General features: G+C 42.0%; 6 protein-coding genes across 12 annotated transcripts in view; 2 read left to right on the top strand and 4 right to left on the bottom strand.

Annotated features, from left to right (window-relative positions):
• LOC105558759 (probable beta-hexosaminidase fdl) overlaps positions 1–1,360 on the bottom strand; it is a 67,660-nt gene extending 66,300 nt beyond the window's left edge. Inside the window, exon 1 of one of the 2 annotated variants that reach the window (XM_012006646.1) lies at positions 1,341–1,360. The gene's annotated coding sequence lies outside the window, so the exon portion shown is untranslated. Of the gene's footprint in view, positions 1–907; positions 926–1,340 lie in introns of those variants that run through there. The other variant, XM_012006649.1, reaches the window with a different exon arrangement.
• Positions 1,361–3,292: 1,932 nt separating this feature from the next.
• Positions 3,293–10,488, top strand: LOC105558756 (dyslexia-associated protein KIAA0319). Its single transcript, XM_012006636.1, has 15 exons — positions 3,293–3,680; positions 4,596–5,013; positions 6,126–6,295; positions 6,446–6,832; positions 6,904–7,129; positions 7,229–7,602; positions 7,731–7,842; positions 7,918–8,066; positions 8,136–8,326; positions 8,452–8,551; positions 8,646–8,966; positions 9,105–9,206; positions 9,346–9,531; positions 9,748–9,900; positions 9,981–10,488. The coding sequence occupies exons 2-14, from the start codon at positions 4,601–4,603 to the stop codon at positions 9,897–9,899; spliced, it is 2,883 nt and encodes a 960-aa protein (XP_011862026.1). The 5' UTR covers positions 3,293–3,680; positions 4,596–4,600; the 3' UTR covers position 9,900; positions 9,981–10,488.
• Positions 10,489–10,566: 78 nt separating this feature from the next.
• On the top strand, positions 10,567–13,214 carry LOC105558758 (tripartite motif-containing protein 45-like). Of its 2 annotated transcripts, none has more exons than XM_012006638.1 (6): positions 10,567–10,970; positions 11,052–11,247; positions 11,450–11,697; positions 11,830–12,050; positions 12,146–12,346; positions 12,524–13,214. In XM_012006638.1, exons 2-6 carry the CDS (start codon positions 11,060–11,062, stop codon positions 12,848–12,850), a joined length of 1,185 nt encoding a protein of 394 aa, XP_011862028.1. In that variant the 5' UTR covers positions 10,567–10,970; positions 11,052–11,059; the 3' UTR covers positions 12,851–13,214. The 2 variants fall into 2 exon arrangements, with proteins under 2 accessions (XP_011862028.1, XP_011862027.1); XM_012006637.1 differs by having other exon boundaries at positions 12,146–12,451.
• A 692-nt stretch (positions 13,215–13,906) lies between these two features.
• On the bottom strand, positions 13,907–14,934 carry LOC105558755. Its single transcript, XM_012006635.1, has 3 exons — positions 14,522–14,934; positions 14,308–14,436; positions 13,907–14,075 (listed from the first exon to the last, which is right to left on the bottom strand). Exons 1-3 carry the CDS (start codon positions 14,712–14,714, stop codon positions 13,945–13,947), a joined length of 453 nt encoding a protein of 150 aa, XP_011862025.1. The 5' UTR covers positions 14,715–14,934; the 3' UTR covers positions 13,907–13,944.
• A 100-nt stretch (positions 14,935–15,034) lies between these two features.
• On the bottom strand, positions 15,035–16,954 carry LOC105558754 (peflin). 5 transcript variants are annotated; one of them, XM_012006630.1, is made up of 4 exons: positions 16,673–16,954; positions 16,263–16,437; positions 15,669–15,947; positions 15,035–15,521 (listed from the first exon to the last, which is right to left on the bottom strand). In XM_012006630.1, exons 1-4 carry the CDS (start codon positions 16,688–16,690, stop codon positions 15,430–15,432), a joined length of 564 nt encoding a protein of 187 aa, XP_011862020.1. In that variant the 5' UTR covers positions 16,691–16,954; the 3' UTR covers positions 15,035–15,429. The 5 variants fall into 5 exon arrangements, with proteins under 5 accessions (XP_011862020.1, XP_011862021.1, XP_011862022.1 ...); XM_012006631.1 differs by having other exon boundaries at positions 16,679–16,954; XM_012006632.1 differs by having other exon boundaries at positions 16,263–16,635; positions 16,705–16,954.
• Positions 16,955–17,452: 498 nt separating this feature from the next.
• Positions 17,453–17,836, bottom strand: part of LOC105558753 — a 4,433-nt gene continuing 4,049 nt past the window's right edge. Inside the window, exon 6 of the transcript XR_001008701.1 lies at positions 17,453–17,827. The gene's annotated coding sequence lies outside the window, so the exon portion shown is untranslated. The remainder of the gene's footprint in view (positions 17,828–17,836) is intronic.

Raw genomic sequence — 17,836 nt, 5'->3', positions numbered from 1 at the left:
ATTTCTTTCCAACTGTTACTTTAGAAAGAGACAAGCATGAATTAAACTAAGATCGATGTCAAGCGACGTTTGGTGAAACCGGGCCTTAACGTTTACAGACCGTTCTCTGCCATCAGCCTGAAGCCCGCGCTCTTACAACGAGATAACGTCGGCTCGGGAGCGTCAAGGACGCGTCGCCGAGAGGAGCGCGCGTTCGCTCGGGCGGAAAAAAAACTCTCGCGAGTGATCGGCGCTCGGCGGATGTATCGGTAGTCGCGGAGGACAGGAAAGCGGGACGCGAGCGCGGCGAAAGCGGATTTTCTCCTAATCTCCGCGGACGCACGGCGCACCGTTCTCGCGAGCCCGGCAGGACGAAAATGTCCCCGGTGTGAGGTTCCCGCGCGCGGTCCCTTCCGCATCTCGTTGACGTGACACGCGCGCGAACAGCTGACGCGAATAACAAACGCGCGGCGCGCCTCGGAGCACCGTCGTCTCGCCTTCGCTCCCGCGGAGAAGCTCCTCACGATTTAACTACTCACCGACTCCTCGGCGTCGCGTCGCGCGTCGTCTCGCCGGGGTAAGCGCGACGCGCCTCGTGGCGAATCCGGCGGGTCCCGCGGATTATTCGCTCGTGCCGGCGTTGATCGCAGCGATCGAACGGGGGGGGAGGGCAGTCTCGGAGTAAACACGACACCTGCCGCGGACGGACGCGGGGACAAAGACGAGCCGCGCTCGGCCGCCGCGTTTTCTTCGGATCGGACCGTGGGCGGGCGCGAGGAGGGGGTAGCAAGAGAGGAGCGGAGGGAAGCCGCGGAGCTGGACCGGCCCGACACAGAGGCCGAATCGCGAGCCGCGTCGAGGCGGACGAGAACGCCTTGGCGTGTCGGGCGCGTATTATATGTACATGCATACGTGAAACAACACTCACCTAACCTTTCGGCGTGACGGCCCCGCAGCCGGTCCGCGCGGCGCGGCGCGTCGTCCCGTCCCGGACCCGCGACGGCGGCGGCGGCGGCACGCAGCAGCAGCAGCAACAGCAGCAGCGGGCGAGGACGCGCGTCCTTGCACGCGCGCGATGCGGGATGCACGTATAGGGGAGCACGCACGAGTTACGCGACGGCGGAGGCATCAATGGATAGTAGGAGAGACGCGTGAGTTAACGGTACGTCTTGGCCATGACGGGAGAGAGGAGCGAAAGGGAGTGGGAGGGAGGGCGGAAGGGAGGAAAGCGGTGAAAGAGAGCGAGAGGACGCGAGAGTGGAGAGGGAGAGTCGTCCGCGCGCGCGCGCGCGCGCGCGGGCCGCAGGCCGCTGATATCGGCGCGCTCGGCGCTCCGCACATCGACGCTGCGTCTTACCCACCGGCGATCACCAGCAAGCGACGTCCCTCTTCGACGATGTATGACGCGAGACACGGCGGAGAAACGAGTGCGTTTTCTTCCTCATCTTCTTGATCCTTCTCTCTCCTGCGCGAACTGTACGCGAGTAGCTGACGCGCGATGAAACTACCGCTTTGCCGCCGAAAGTGCGTTGGTGGTGCCATCGCGCGGCCGTCGGTGGAAGCCGCGCGACCTGTCGATAACACATCGACTGTCGATAACACAACGACTGTTGACATAAGTTTCTCGCTTAATTGTTATGCCCATTCTACACCTAGGGATGATCCTACTTGTGGCTCATCCGATACTCGCTTCTATACCTAAAGCTAATCCTACTTACAGCTTATCCGAGGAAGTAGTATAAAGTGTAAAAGGTACACTGTAGTTGTACTTTGGTACGATTAGAAACCAACCAAAGTGTAAACCTTTTACACTTTATACTACTCCCTCGGATAAGCTGTAAGTAGGGTTAGCTTTAGGTATAGAAGCGAGTATCGGATGAGCCACAAGTAGGATCATCCCTAGGTGTAGAATGGGCATTAGAGAGAAGATTGGGGGAAGACGCAACTCATATGTATAATAGTTCATCAAGCGGACAAGGAAAATAGCATAATGAATGACAACAGGAGCAACTAGAGGGAAAAAATGTATACATTTTGATTTACTATTTATACAGAACTCCGTGTGACGTAGGCACATAATTTCTTTGCATTTCTATTATTATAGCGGAAGTGATGGATAATAGCGAACGATCGACTTACTTCGTAATACTGAGTGTGAGAAAATCGATCGCGAAGAGCCCAGATACTCGGACAACTTCCAAACCACGTTGGTACTACCAGTTCTCGTTCGATCACTGAAGTCAAGCAACGTTGGGCATGGTTAGTACTTGGATGGGTGACCGCCTGGGAATACCGTGTGATGTTGTCCTCAACTTTTTGCCTCTTTTGCTCCAAACTAGAAAATAACCCAGCAGACGTGTCCAGAAGACGTCAATACAGACGTTTTTAAGATACTTTTTTTTAGATATATTTAGTCTAAAAGACAATTTAATGTTACATACCCCTAGTAGCACAGTGCATTGGCTGAACATTGGCTAAATATTGGTCCAATGTTGGTTATATTAGAAATGCACTGGCCGATATTGTCCAACGTAAAGCCCTTTAATAGCACAACACATACATATATTGGCGCAATATCGGGGAATAACTAGTAAATCTAGTATTGCCAATATTGGTACAATACTGTAAGATGGGACGCCTTCTCTTATTTAGCCAATATGTCTATTTAGCAATATTGGTTTAATATTGTATCAATATTAGACCAATATTCTTATTACATCGTTAAATATTGGCCAATGCATTTCTAATATATCCGACATTGGGTCAATGTTTAGCCAATGTTTAGCCAATGCACTGTGCTACTAGGGCCAGTATTGGCCATGAAATCAATGTAAATATGCACGATAATAATTATTATAATATTAGATTTATACCGGAAGTGTATTGGTCAATATTTAACAATGTAATAAGAATATTGGGTCTAATATTGATGCAGCATTAGACCAATATTGCTAAACAGGCATATTGGCTAAATAAGAAAAGGCGCCAAAATATTGAGAATACTAGACTGACGTTATTTCCCAATATCGCGCCAATTGTATTGTGCTATTAGGGACAATACATTGGCGCGATATTGGGAAATAACACTTCAATTCATATCTTGCAACATTAATTTAAAATAATTTAAATTATTCCTATGAATCGTGTGCGCACGCGCGCATAAAAGAAACCGATAAGTCAGGCTGCTTCTATTATCCAGCGATTTAACGCGCCCCCCCGCCGTACGTGTTACTTCTCTGTATTGCAGGTGGCAGCATAGATGCCGAAACAATCGCCTCGCTGGTTGACAGCTCCTGACTTTTTTTCTCCCCGTCGGCGACGTCTCCGCCGCTCTCGCACGGGACGTCGCGTGCTCCTGTTATCGCGTATTACGCGCGTTCGCATTATTCCGGTACGCGGCGCGGCGCCGCAACAGGAAATATGATAATCACCCGTATGTTCTAGGCCTGTGTTTGATAATAACATGCTGCTAATACACGATAAGCCGCGCAAGTCTCCAGGCTGCTTTAAAGTGTGGCACGTCGGGCGAGTAATCGTCGGCGGATCGCGAGGGGCTTATAACGACGGTGAGACGCAGATGATGACACGTGTGTCGTTCAGTGTCGTTGTAGGATAACCTAGCGGACGTTCTCCCTCCCGCCTCTGGCCCTCGCGCGAACGAGCGAGTCCCGTTTTCACCCGGTGTGCGACAACCCCGTCAGGTAAGGATCCCGTTTTATTGAAAGCCCTATCGACATTTCCTCGGCGGAGAAGCCACACGTCGCCAATCTCGCGGCCGATCTTCGAGAACGCGCGCGTTTCGACGAACTTACTAAATCTATGGATATTTTAATATATATTTTTTTATATTACGTTACATACAAAGTTATGTATATTGTTACAAATGTAATCTGCGTCGGAATGTATTAAAGTTACTTTTTGTAAGACGAGATTGCGCATCATGTAGTTAGCTTTATTATTCTTGTTTACGATGCAAAGTGTCGAAATACTGTTATCTGCTTTCATAGATTGTATAATACACTGTGATTTCTGTGTTATTTTATGCCTGTTTTCTATCGCTGCACCGATGAACTAGTGCAGTGAGCTAGAATGAATAGCTAGGATAGCTAGGATAAAGTAAAACTTGTCTTATTCTAGTTTATTGTACTAGTTGACCAGTGCAGCAAATAGAAAACAAGTCTCTTATTGTTAGAGGAGTAAACCACCGAGGGCATTGTGCTGTATGAATTTACAGCATTACTAGGCATTACTAGGCATTTTTTAGCATTAAGACTTGCTGGGGCATTATAAAGATAAAATAAGATAAAGTAATGCCCACTGGGCATTAGTAGGCATCGATTTTGCTCAGCATTTTACCCCTTGGTCTCTTAATTGCGTTGTACACGCACCGGCATAAATGCTGTCCCTATCCTTGTGAGGTGCACGCATACAACTAGAGTCCCTGTAGTTGTGTGCGTGCACCTCACAAGGATAGGGACAGCATTTATGCCGGTGCGTGTACAAGCAATAGAAAACAAGCCCCTTGTTTGCGTTATACCATAATTATATATTTTTTAAAATGTTCCTGTAAATGCGAAAGAAGATGCCTGTGTGTGACTCAAAGTTCTGTTGCGCAGCTAACATGATTGGAATCTATCGCCTGGGATTGTACCTATTGCTATTCAAGAGCTGCATGGGCAGCTTGGTCAGATGGAAGATGCAGCTGCTGTGCTCGGATCTGTATCCGCGAGTGTTCACGAGCTACTTGCCCCGCGGAAATCTCACCGGCGGCACTTACCGGCAACAAATTCACTTGACCAACATGCAGGACTGCGTTATGGCCTGCTGCAAGAAGTCCATGTGCAACGTGGCGTTCGTGTACAACGGCACGTGCTATCACGTGGAATGCGAGAGCTCGACGGCGTGCGTGCCGCTGTACAGGCCCGAATTGGCCAACGGTAATCCGCCGAGCATGGTGCTGGTCAGACCCGTGGAGAGTAACAAAGCGTGGGGCGATTTCTTGGATCAAGTCAACGAGGATCAGGTCAACGCTGGGTAGGCTCGACTCGGATCTCTGGCGTTTGTTGCGGGCCAGCGATTTTCAACCAGTGTGCTGCGAGAAGCACTTTTTAAACGTGTAACTCACCGAACTGAATTTGTCAAACCAAAATGCAGAACTTCCAGTCGACCAAACTGGCAAAATTTAGATAGTTATTACAACGGGAACTTATAGTCAACCCAACTGGCTTGTTGCTTTATTTAAAAATGGTACAACGTTTCGACCCTATAGTTTGAACTTAGTTCGAGCCCAACATTCACAGCGCTCACATGTATCATACATTTTATAACTTGACACGTCACTTCTGACAAGACGATCTACTTAGTATTACTTGAAAAGGACCCAAACTATAGGGTCGAAACGTTGTACCACTTTTAAATAAAGCAACAAGCCAGTTGGGTTGACTATAAGTTCCCGTTGTAATTTTTATTCATCACTGGTGACCACAAGCAATCTTCCTACTTTAGATAGTTAATTCACGATGTCGTAAATAAATGTAGAAAATTGCTCGACGGCCCACGACTGGCAAATTCTAATTGAAGAAATTCATTGCGAAAAATATTACCTCACCTTGGCTGAGGTCTACATTGGTTAATCAATTACTGGCGTTAAATAATCCTTTACGTCGTAAATAAACTATCTAAATTTTGCCAGTTTGGTCGACTATAAATTATGTATTTTGTTTTAATTAGGTTTATTTAGGTATTGCAGGTTTTAATTTTTCTCGCGGCAGTTTGCCAGTTTGGTCGACTGTAAATTTTGCATTTTAGTTCAATTTATCACTGGTGACAATAAGAATACTCAAGCATGTTAAATCTATCAAAATTATTTCTGATTTTTTTGGTATGCCACAGAGGTCCGTATTCTGAATCCCCTTTGATTGATAAAAACGCCTCTAACAGTGGCTAATAAGCCTTTTGATTAGCTACAAGTCACTTTTAGAGGCACTTTCGTCGATAAAAGAATTCAGAATACGGTCCTTGGTGATTAGCTTATGTGTGCCGCGAGACGAAAAAGGTTGAAAATTGCTGATATAAGCAAACTCTCTGTATCAAGCAACAAATAATGATAAAATGATCTCTCCCTTTGATACATTGTATATATTTAGGACATTGAGTACAGACGACACGGAGCAAGATCAAGTGTTCTTCAACGAGCCAGGTAGAAACGATTGTGTAGATCAGTCAGGCTGCCTAGATAACGAGATCTGCGTGAAAGCTGAGAACGCCGAGGTTGGAACTTGCCACTGTCCTTTAGGCTTCAAGCGAAGTATCGCTGGTTTGTATAGCGTTTTTATTTCTGTGCGCAATGTGTAGAATGAATATCTGAAAATTTCATTAGATAAGAGTTTTCTTTCGTGTCACGTCTATTTTTAGAGAAACAGTGAACTTTAAGTCAATTGTGCTTTTAATTTACACCTGTTGCCAGGTCCCTGTATAATGGTGGACGAGCTAGACGCCGCTGAGCTCGGTGTGACGCAGCAAGCGAGAGTTTCAACCGCGAAAGACCCCAGCACGTCGATCAAGCCGCGTATGAAGCAACTGTTAGTCTCGGCGGTTTCTAAGGAGGTGCGATTACCGGAGAACGAAGTCACGTTGTCCGCGTACACCGTCCCCGCTGAACGGGGCAGTCAGCATTACAATTACGCTTGGAGCCTGCTTAGTCAACCGGAGGGACACACTGGAACGATGACGGATCAGAATCGCGTTACCGTTAAATTAAGTAATCTGTCGGAGGGCTTGTACACGTTTAAGGTAGCTGTGAGCAGCCCGAATGCTTACGGAGAGGCTTACGCCAACGTCAGCGTCCTGCCTCGTAAGCGCTTTGAAAATTCTCTTTCTCTTCGCATCGGGCGTCGATCCTCTTTCATGGAGATATATTTTTAGCGAAACGTATCAACCAAGCGCCAATTGCCATAATTACGCCTGCCTCGCAAATTGTGAAGCTACCGAATACAGGCGCGGTCTTGGACGGCTCGAGTAGTAAGGACGACGATCGTGTCATCTCTTATCACTGGGAACTGCAGCAAGGCCCGATTGGGTATCAACCCAACCTTGTGGATACACCCACGCTTCAGTTAGATAATCTTATTGCCGGAAATTACACATTCAAGTTCGTACTCTGTTGTATTATGGCAAAAACGACTATACGATATTTATATAGATAAAAATTTCGATGGTTTTCATATAAATTGCATAAAAATTTTGGCAGATTAACAGTTGAGGACTCAAATCACGTTACAAATTCGACAAGTGCCAATATAACCGTCTTGAAAGTGACCGACTATCCCCCCAGCGCAAACGCAGGACAAGACGTTATCATTTATCTACCTCAAAATACATTGACGCTTAACGGTAATTTAAGCACCGACGATCGAGGAATAGCCAGCTGGGAGTGGACCAAAAGTCCATCCGATCAGAACAAAGCGGTGGATATGCAGAACACAAGGACACCTTACCTACAACTGTCAAATCTGGAGGAGGGAATGTATACGTTTGTACTTAAAGTAACGGACGATTCTGACCAATCTTCCACGGCGGAAGTGCATGTGTTTGTGAAACCTCCGACGAATAAACCGCCAAAGGGTAAGCGTCATTTTTGTCACCAATATCTTAAACTTGCCAAATTCTCTCCACCACCTTGCACGGCAACGTTAAAAGTTAAGGTGATAAGCTGCTTTTGATATAAACACGATTGACTAATTTTCTTGCAGCCGACGCTGGTGACGACATAAGCATAGCATTGCCGACAACCCGCGCTGTTCTAAATGGCACAAGAAGTAAGGATGACATAAAGATCGTTTTGTATCATTGGGAGCAAATAAGGTACAGTGTATCTAAATTGCATTTTACGGTACGTGTTACATCGTGAATTTAGAAATATATCGTTTGCATTAACAGTGGACCCAATAACGCTGAGTTTGCCACAGTTAACGAATCTATTACAAATATTACAAAATTAACCAAAGGTGATTATGTATTTAAATTGACCGTTGTTGATGATAACGGGAAAGCGAATTCAGATACGATCAATGTAAAGGTAACACAAAGTAAGTACTGCTTCATAGTCGTATGTTACATTGCGATTGTATTGTGTTACAAAAGATCTTATTTCCTAGACAAAAATGCGCCTCCTAAAGCGAACGCTGGTGGCGATCAAGTTGTGACGGCGCCAATCAGCGCGTTAATTATCAACGGATCACAATCGAGTGATGATCTAAGGATAGGACAATGGTTGTGGACCAGAGATCAATCTAGTCTTGCGATTGGTACTATAGTGCAAGATACGGATAAATCACCAGTCTTAATGGTAAAATAAAAATGCGAGCAGTGTTGCTTAATATTCGTTGAGATTCGTGTCTCACATAATGTACCTGCGTACACAATGTACATACGTCATATACATAAGTGCATATTATGCTCTTTTTTTCATAGCTAACAGATATAGTTCCTGGCCGTTATGTTTTCCGATTAAAAGTAATGGATGATCAAGGTCTGAGCAGTGAAGACACCGTATCAGTAATTGTAAAACCCGGTTAGTACCGATTAGAAAAGAATATTACCATTGATATTGTCATTTTACAATATAATAACTTTAAAAAAAATTAATTAATCTTCTATTTCTATAGATCCGCAGTTGTTGCATTTGGTAGAGCTAACATTAAACATTGGAGCTAGCATGCTGACTGTTTCGCAAAAGAATTCGTTGGTAGTGAAACTGCAGATGTTATTGCGAGATGAAGCTTCGATCGTCGTGCGGAGTTTGAGAGCAGAACCGCACACTGCAAAGGCTGTCTTGGTGTTTTACGTGGAAAAGAAGGGAGGAAGAACAACATTACCGGGCCCAGAAGTAGTCAAAAGACTGAAAGAAAAGTTATTACAAGATTCCGGTCTCTTACAGCTGTCGGTTGCCAATATAGATACCGCTGTCTGCCAAAATAATTGTTCAGGTATATAATATTAATAAAAACATTAACAGTGCAATGTAAAATGCAAAAACTAAAGCTATATTGCATGGAAAAATGTTGGAGAGATAAATAGTACGTAGAGTTTTATTCGTAAATTATGGAGTTATTGTTTCTGTCTAGGCCACGGTGTGTGCGATCAAGAGACAAGACAATGCTTGTGCGAAGCATTTTGGATGCAGAATTTAATACAAAAATATTTTGGTAATGGAGATTCTAATTGTGGTACGTTAAATTATTCTTTCCATTGTATATTACCACGTAAAATATCTCAAAACATATAAAACATATTTTTTAAATTATTTTATGTACATTTTTCAGTTAAAAGACATTTATAACGTTATATTTTAATCTCTTTTTGCAGATTGGAGCATCTTGTATGTGATAATAGCATTGTTATCGTTAGTTGTATGTTGGGTTGGATTTATTTGGGGTCTTGTTTGCTTATGTCAAAGGATATGCGCTGGTAGAAGACGTTTGCTTCGGCCTAAGAAGAAACCACCACGCTATTCTTTGCTGCAACCAGAGCCAGAAGATGACAGCAGTGCATGTACATACATTTTTTATTATTTAGCCAGATGACAGTAATAAAGTTCTTAATACAGACGAAAGAGTACGAGAGAAATTTCATCGTTAAAAATTTTTTTATTTCACTACACTTTGTCCAGCTCTAAATATTTAAAACATTTCTCTTAAAATATTTGCATGTGTCACGAAATTATTTATTTATTTTAGTTATTAAAATGTAATAATCTTTTTATCGCAGTTTCAACTCACAACAAGATGGTATTATCGGAATCTGACACCGATTCCGACGATGTTCTGTTTGAGCATCGTAAGAGCAAAAATGGTAGTCATATAAGAAACGGTAAATCTCGGAATGGATTTATCAAAGTCGGTTCTCGAATAAAGACATGAGGTAATGATTATAAATTTACGATTCACGATGTCTAATCAAGAAAGATGTGTTCTTTTTATCTAGATTTTACTAAATTTCAGAAATGCAACGATAACGGTGCAATAAATAGCGCACAGTTTGTGTGAGTTTGGCCAAACCTGAAATACTAGTCACGAAGGTATAAGTTGACTTATGTACTTTAATAAGAATGATCGCCTCCAGGATCGATATTAATAACAATGTTCTAAGAGGATAGATGGAGTTTATGTATTGTTTATAGATACGCGATAATTATAACGACCTCATACTCTACGTCACATTACTTAATTCGTTTTAAGTAATTATTAATGAATTCCATTCTTTATTATGTGATCCTAACTGCGCCAACGATTGCTGACGCGACAAAATGCAGTATCACATAATCGTCAAACTGTTCGAGAGCTTGTCTAAGTATTATTATGGCCTTAGAAACTATTTAAATTACAGTCGATATGTAGTAAGCACTGTATCAATTCTATATGTCGTTTATATGTACTGCTTACTCTTTAATATATATTGTCAATCTTATTTTTACACCACATGGATATTAAATAAAATTTACTATCCATACGTGTTCGTTATTTCTTTACGCATACCTACTTGATTAATAACAGAAACAATTGTTGCCTAATGATTATGTGTGCTATTTTCCATTTATAAATCCTTGTTCGCTGATAATTTAAAAAATCCTATTTTTTTAAAGAATTAATTGTTATAGACAAAAGAGCCGCTCCACTAAATTGTTGCATAAATATTACGTATTTTTATCCACGTTTTACGCTAGCAAATGTTTATGGATAATGAACGTTGTGGAGAACATTTTCCATCAAATCGACGATCTAGATATTAAAGATATCTCCAGCTTCGCGACCAGTAGCTACGATTTTACGTTTCAAGGCAAGTGCCACATGCGCTTGGCTCATAGCCTACGTTTTAAAGTTATTTTTAACCCGCTGCGCCGTTGGAGAACGAGTTTTAAGTAGTAGGAAGGCTTCGTGCGGCCGGTTGACTCATACTTTCGTATCTTCCGTTAATTATACCTTAATCTCTTGGTGAGTCATTATTTTTATATCAATCAGAAAATATATATCTACTGTATATTTCTCATAACTCATAACAATTTGCATTTTCAGTGTGACCGATGGATTTCGTAAACTGTTCGACAAAACGCTCGGCGAAAGGTTGCTGCGGTCGCGAGGCCGCGACAGGCAGCGAGCTCGGAAGCTGCGATCATATTTACGCAAATTTGGTCGAATGCAAGAGTAAAGGTGTTAATACTGAAAATTTCGTTCACGTCGAACCAATGACGATAGCATGTACGAACAAACGGTGAGTGACACCTCTAGATTAATTAAAAACCCATCAGCATATGCTGCGCGATTTAACATACAAGGCCTGTTTCGGTCGAGTTAAAATGATGATTTATTACACTAAAACATTTATATAATTCATTATACCGAAACGTCAACGTACGGTTGACTCTGAATGGAACGTTTCAGGTCTTTGCTAATTCTTCGATTATTTTCAATAGCGAGGATTCCAGAAAAAGACGCGCCGCTTGTTCGAATTCGCACGTCTTTGCGTATCAGTCTTCCCCTGCCTTCGTTCGCAATAAACTGGGCAGCGAAGTCGAGGAAGAGCCGATGAGATTTTTCAACAGATCGCCGCACGATGCAGACTTCCAGTGTCCCAGATGCGGGCAGAGAATGGAGGAGCCTAGGCTCCTTCCTTGCTTGCATCCTATATGTTCACCTTGCGTTTACGAATTGATGAGCAAACGTGAGTGGCGAGAGAGGAAGTCTCATCTCAGCGAAGGAAAACGCGATCCCGTTATATATTTTTACATCGATGTAACTCACAGTCAAAACTGTTGATTTATAAAGACGCACTGATGGAATTGCGTGCTTGCAGCTCCGAACGTCTCTTCGAGAAACGAAGTGCGAGACAACGGCCGAATGTACGCGCAATCCGACGTTCACGAAACGTGCCCGCTATGCGACTCGCGCCTACCGAATGCCAATTCTGCCGTGCCGCCGCCGCATTATCCCTTGCAGCATCGTTCAGTTATGGACACCGTGCGACGTAAATTGGTCAATAGAGTACTTTGCGATACCTGCACAGGCGAAGTTCCGGTAACGATCTAAATGTTATTGCATCTCGCTTGAAATCTCATCGCAACGTAGGGAAATGTTCTATAGACTTTTCTCACGTTCTTAATTTTCTCAAGGCGCTCGTACAATGTTCGACGTGTCTCCGCAATTTTTGCTCGGAGTGCGGCAGGCAACACGAGCGGCAAAACCTCGCGGAAGCGAGAACGGTCAAGCATTTAATGAGACCACTGTGGGAGGCTACCAAAGTACGACGGACGACCTTATGTCAGACGCATCCGACGCACGCTTTAAGATTTTATTGCATCGCGTGTCAGCAGGTTCACAAAAAATTTCCTCTTCCTACATATATGACACGCTTTAATATTGCGTCAAGTACGCAAGGATGTACATGTAATCGACCTCAAACGATACTTTCAGTCGAGGTCGTGCGAATTCTTCTGCGATTTACTATTTTATAGAATTCATAAGTAAACAATAGTACACAAAATTTTTAGGTGACGTGCAAGGAATGCATGTGGAGTGCGCAGCACAGAGGACACGCTAGCGAAGACGCTGTTGGAGTGGGAAAACGAGCCGGTACATACTTAGCGATGATGTTGCAGAAAGCAAGATCGTATCTAAATAATCTATTGGTTCAATACAACCACGATGTATTTTCAAATAACGATCTTGAAGAAGCATACAATATAGCCAAGATTTGCAGGTATGTCCAGCTATGTGTGTGTGTGTGTGGTGGTTTTATAAAACTGGAATTATATAAATTACATTGTGCAAATGCGAGTTCATACAAAACTCGCTACACAACATTTAAAAATTTATGAGTATGTTTTTACTTTTAATTGTATGATAAAACTGCAGCACTTTGGCGCGTGTAAAGCAGTGCAGAACAAATTCTTGTTAGTGTTAGTACACTGTGATACAATTGTCATGTGATTAATAAGGTAACAATGAGCGAAAACGGTAAAATTGTCATTTGAGGTATAAAATACATTCCGAAGCTTCGACTGACACACAGACTGACTAGAATTATTGAAATTATTGTGTGTGATTTGTACATTTTGTCAATGTATTGTTAAGCAAGAGGCAAATAATTGCGACTGGTATGCGAGTTAAGACGTGTTATATGTAAGTTTAGTTAAATACGTTGCGAACATTTGTAATTAATAAATAATATAAATGTAAAAAGCACCTACATTTATGTACATACCATGTATATGTAAATGTATTGAAAAAATATGTAAGAGATATTGCATATATAATATAAATTAATGCAATTTAATGTATATATGTACATACATATGTTATATATGTATATATATATGTATATTGTTATACATTTCACCTAAATAGAGCGAAAAAATGAAGGTAAGATACACAATTTTCTCCATTCTTCTCTTATCATTTCTTCGAATTGAGATTCAATAGCCATTATTATTTTTTGCAATAAATTTTCTGCACTAACCGATTAATTAACAAATGTGGCCAGCTGTGGTCGAATGAAATTTGGAATTTTATTATTATACTGGCAATTTGAAGGAACCAATCTTTCATTATTACTTTGTCAAGCATTTTAGAGCTAGTAATTTTAATTCTCAATATAAGCAATTGCAAGATAGAATTTATAATGAGACATTGTATACATGCAAGATTACTCCTTTTGCTTAAAGTAAAATTTTATACAATTATTAACGAGCATGGAAGTTTCTAATTACAAAAGGAAGAAAAACTACAGTTGAATAAAATTGTCTCAAAAATTACAAAATGTTTCAACCAGTTGAACATACAAATATATCAAATCTCTTGAAATAATATTTTATCTCTTAAAGATACGAGACACAATTAATGTTTCTTTTAAACCGGAATATTCAAGTTGTATATTCATGTATGGAAGTTGTATTTATTAATTTATTAAGACTCACAATATAAGTTGATGCATAGTTTTTCGTATAATTAAGCAACGCCCATTACGTAATATAGATCCACAGCAGGACCAATGGTTAAAGCCCGGATGCCCGATATGTCCATGGCCGCAGCCTTTGTATCCACCTTTCCAAAAATTAACTAATTTATCCTTTTTTTTCTTATTTCCGTGTTTATCTAACCAAGTTTTGAATAGCAACGATTAAAAATTGGCCTTTTATATAAATTTTAAATGTTTTACAATATTATAGACTTACAATTGCAGAAGTTACTTTTATAAATTAATTTCGTCTACCTTTTCGGTTCAATACGTATTTCATAGTTTCTATTTAGATTAGCTTATGGAATTAATTCTTACCAGGCATTGTGCCTCTGCAGCCGCAAGTTATTTCCTTTTTTCCACCACTTGAACAAAATGTGCAACAGTGATAAATACCGCTATGTGTAAGTCTCAAAGCCGATAGTCTCGTATCTTTGTACCAATATTCTGCAACAGAATACAATACACGTGTCCCATAAAGAAAACCCAGACATACATCACCTATAAAGGAAAACACATATCAAACACGTACCGTTTTCCTTATCTGCCGTTATATTTGTCACGCCTAATTTATTTAATCTCCTCACTATTATCCCAGCAAGCGATAGTATTTCTATTTCAGAACCGTCGGCAAGCAAATTGTTTACTAACGAAATGGCATCCAAAAGGTGCCGTGCTTTCTGTAGCCGTTCGAACTCTTGAATCCTTTCCCGTGCCTGTTTCATGTGGAGTAACACAATTTTGTAGTCTCGTAAATTTGAGGCGTCTGCATTATTCTCAAAGTATCTGTATAAAGAAAATCCTTATTCACTTCATGTGTACCTCAGGTAAAGGTATCTTCACATGAAGACAGCAAACTTATAAACGTTGTGCTAAATAAATCTTTATGGCAATTATAAACACACGTGACACAAGTGTGAAAAATTGGACGGTGCGAGGGTCACTTAAGTGGTAAAAATATTATACACACACTCATCCCTTTTACCATGCGCGACATTAAATACATAAAGACGTGGGAAATATGTTGCTCAACACATCTTGCATTGTCATGTGATATTCATTTTTTATTTCAACGCTACGTTAAATCTCGTTACGAATGTAAAATGTTAACGTGTATGAAAAATAAACGTGCTTCATTGTCATTTGAGGTATCGGTAGGAAGCATAATTTTCGCGCTTCTTATATTCATTAACAATCTTAGCTCTTGTCGCTACGTATAATTAAGCATAAATAAAAGTCGCTAAAAGCCTGCAAAGAAGGTAAAAATTTCCAACTATAATACCAAGAGATCTCTTATAACTCTACGTTCTTAAACCTATGTTTTACATTATCCAAGATAGAAAAATAGAACTCGTGGCATAAGCTAAACAATGATTGCTTTTCCAGCATACGCAAGTGTGGAAAGTAATTTAACCGTATTATTATTAAAATACGAAGACGTTATATGCTGCAGCTAAGAGCTACTCCCAGAAAGTCTTCAAATCCGATAGTAATTGATCCAGTTTGTTCCGTGTCTTTGGTCCTAAAGGCCTCTGTAACACACGACATTCTTTGGTAAACGAACGTGGTTAAATATCATCAAACTGTCGCACGTACAGATGTCTAGGTCTCTAAACAGTTCAAGTAAGCGAACAGTTGTCAGAAAATTTTCTGCCTCTTATGCAAACACCTCCGATTACCTGTAAACCTCTGTATTTGAACACACAGTACTATGAACTGGTCGACAGTGATGGACCGGTGGCCACTAAGATCGCTCTTTTTTATGAGAAACTGGATGAACTCCGGACTGAGCCTGTAGCCCATTTGCGTTAGGGCCGCGCTCAGCTCGTTCTCCTGTATACTACCCGAATTATCGTGGTCGAAGCCGCGAAACACACCAAGCCAAGAATTTATGTAGTTGTAAAGAGCCTGAAACTCCGTTGCGTTTATAGTGCCATTCTTCTCCTTGTCGAACATACCTGCGGAGAAGGTGATATTACTATTCGCCGATATCTCTACAGCTCGTAACAATGGCCGCGTTCAACAGACACAACTGTTGAGTGAGCGCTCAGTATGATTGGTTAATACTTTTAGATCCAGTCAATGGCCGCGTTCAGCAGACACAACTGTTGAGTGAGCGCTCAGTGATTTCTTAATATGATTGGCTGGATCTAAAAGTATTAACCAATCATACCGAGCGCTCACTCAACAGTTGTGTCTGCTGAACGCGGCCAATGTTGTCCCGTCTTCCATCTGTCTTCGCTAAATAATAAATGCAAAAGATGCAAACGTACCAATCATCAACTTGCACGCCGTGTCAGAGAAAGTACCCCCTTGACCGTTGGCCAGCGCCGACTTCAATTCCTCGGCCGTTATTCGTCCGCTTCCGTCCCTGTCCACCGTGGAGAACCATCGTTGCACCTCCGGATTGACCCCCGATCCCGGATCGGTGGAGCCGTACATCGCGCTCTTGAAGAAATGGACAGGGTAAACAGAATTGAAGGGGAGTCGCAGGCAAGCCCCAAGGCCAAGCTGTAGCGTGAGAGCGAAACGAGGCGGCCGACTTTTCGTCCGCGTGTCGCAGCTGTCAATTTGACCCGCGTCAACAAATTCAGGCGACTCAGGAGCGATACGGGGGAAGCCGAGACGGCGGGACGAAGCGCGCGGCTGTTGCGAGTGTGCAGTCGTTAAAATTGTTATTTACAATTACCGGGTATGCCATGACTTGTTCCTAACCTCAAGATGAATTACAGTGGAGCTCGCGTTTAGACTGGCATCGCGAGATTCCGCGTTGCACGAGTGTTACGTAACAACAGACGTACTCGCGCGCTAATAACGTACTCTGTCGAGACACACTGGACAGCTGGAGGAGACCTAGATCCTTACAATTACGACGTACGCCTGCGAGGGGCACAGTTCCGTCTTCTGTATTCCTCCATTCCACACTCCACCACAAACTCCACCATAGGTCGTCCGCCAGAGACTGCAGCCTCGTCTACATAGAAGTCGTAAAGTCGTAGTCGTAAGAATAGTCGACTGCGATTGGTCAATTCTTATGTATCTGACGGAATTGACCAATCGCAGCCGACTATTTTTACGACTACGACTTTACGACTTCTATGTAGATGAGGCTTTAACAAGAGAGTAGAGTGAGGGGGATTTAGAGGAGAGGGGAATCGAATTAGTAATTTTTACATACATATTTTTTTAGAATTACTTAAACGGTCATTATTTGTATTTTGTTGTAAAAAAATTGTTCAGAATATCTGGTTATAAGCAGACTCTCAAGTCCCTCCGCCAAGGCAAAGCTAAAGCCTCCGCTACAATGATTCTTGGTTCTGTCTACAATGGTCGTAGTCGTAAGAATAATCGACTGCGATTGGTCAATTCTTATCGAGCGACTACGACTACGACTACGACCATTGTAGACAGAACCGAGAATCATTGTAGCGGAGGCTTAAGTTGGTCATCATTGCCAGTAATACACCGCCGCTAAGGTGAGACTGAGAAGTAGCACTCCTTTTGCAACCAGCAAATTGACATGTTTAACAAGAATGCAGTTTCTCTTAAATCGATGGATTTGCTAAATTTATTAGTGACTTCCAATACGCAAATGTATTTGTACCAGATAACTAATAGAGTGTCCAATTAAATTAATAGTTTACATTGAAATTGCACTGATAGAGTGGTAATATTGATACGATTGTCAATTTGCATATCATAAATTGAATAGGAGTACTATGGAGTAGTCTCCTACCCCTGCTTGTAAGTGCACGGGGAACTGAACTGTATCTCGCTAACGTGCCGTTTTAAACGTGCTTCGTCCGGATTTAACAGGAAATCGGAGATCGAGTACTACCCCAGCAAA

The sequence above is a fragment of the Vollenhovia emeryi genome, unplaced genomic scaffold, assembly GCF_000949405.1.
Source record: "Vollenhovia emeryi isolate VEMERY1.0 unplaced genomic scaffold, V.emery_V1.0 DF939314.1, whole genome shotgun sequence".
Taxonomy (NCBI): Eukaryota; Metazoa; Arthropoda; class Insecta; order Hymenoptera; family Formicidae; genus Vollenhovia; species Vollenhovia emeryi.
Note: the sequence above shows the minus strand (reverse complement) of the source record. Positions and strands in the feature narration are given on the sequence as shown.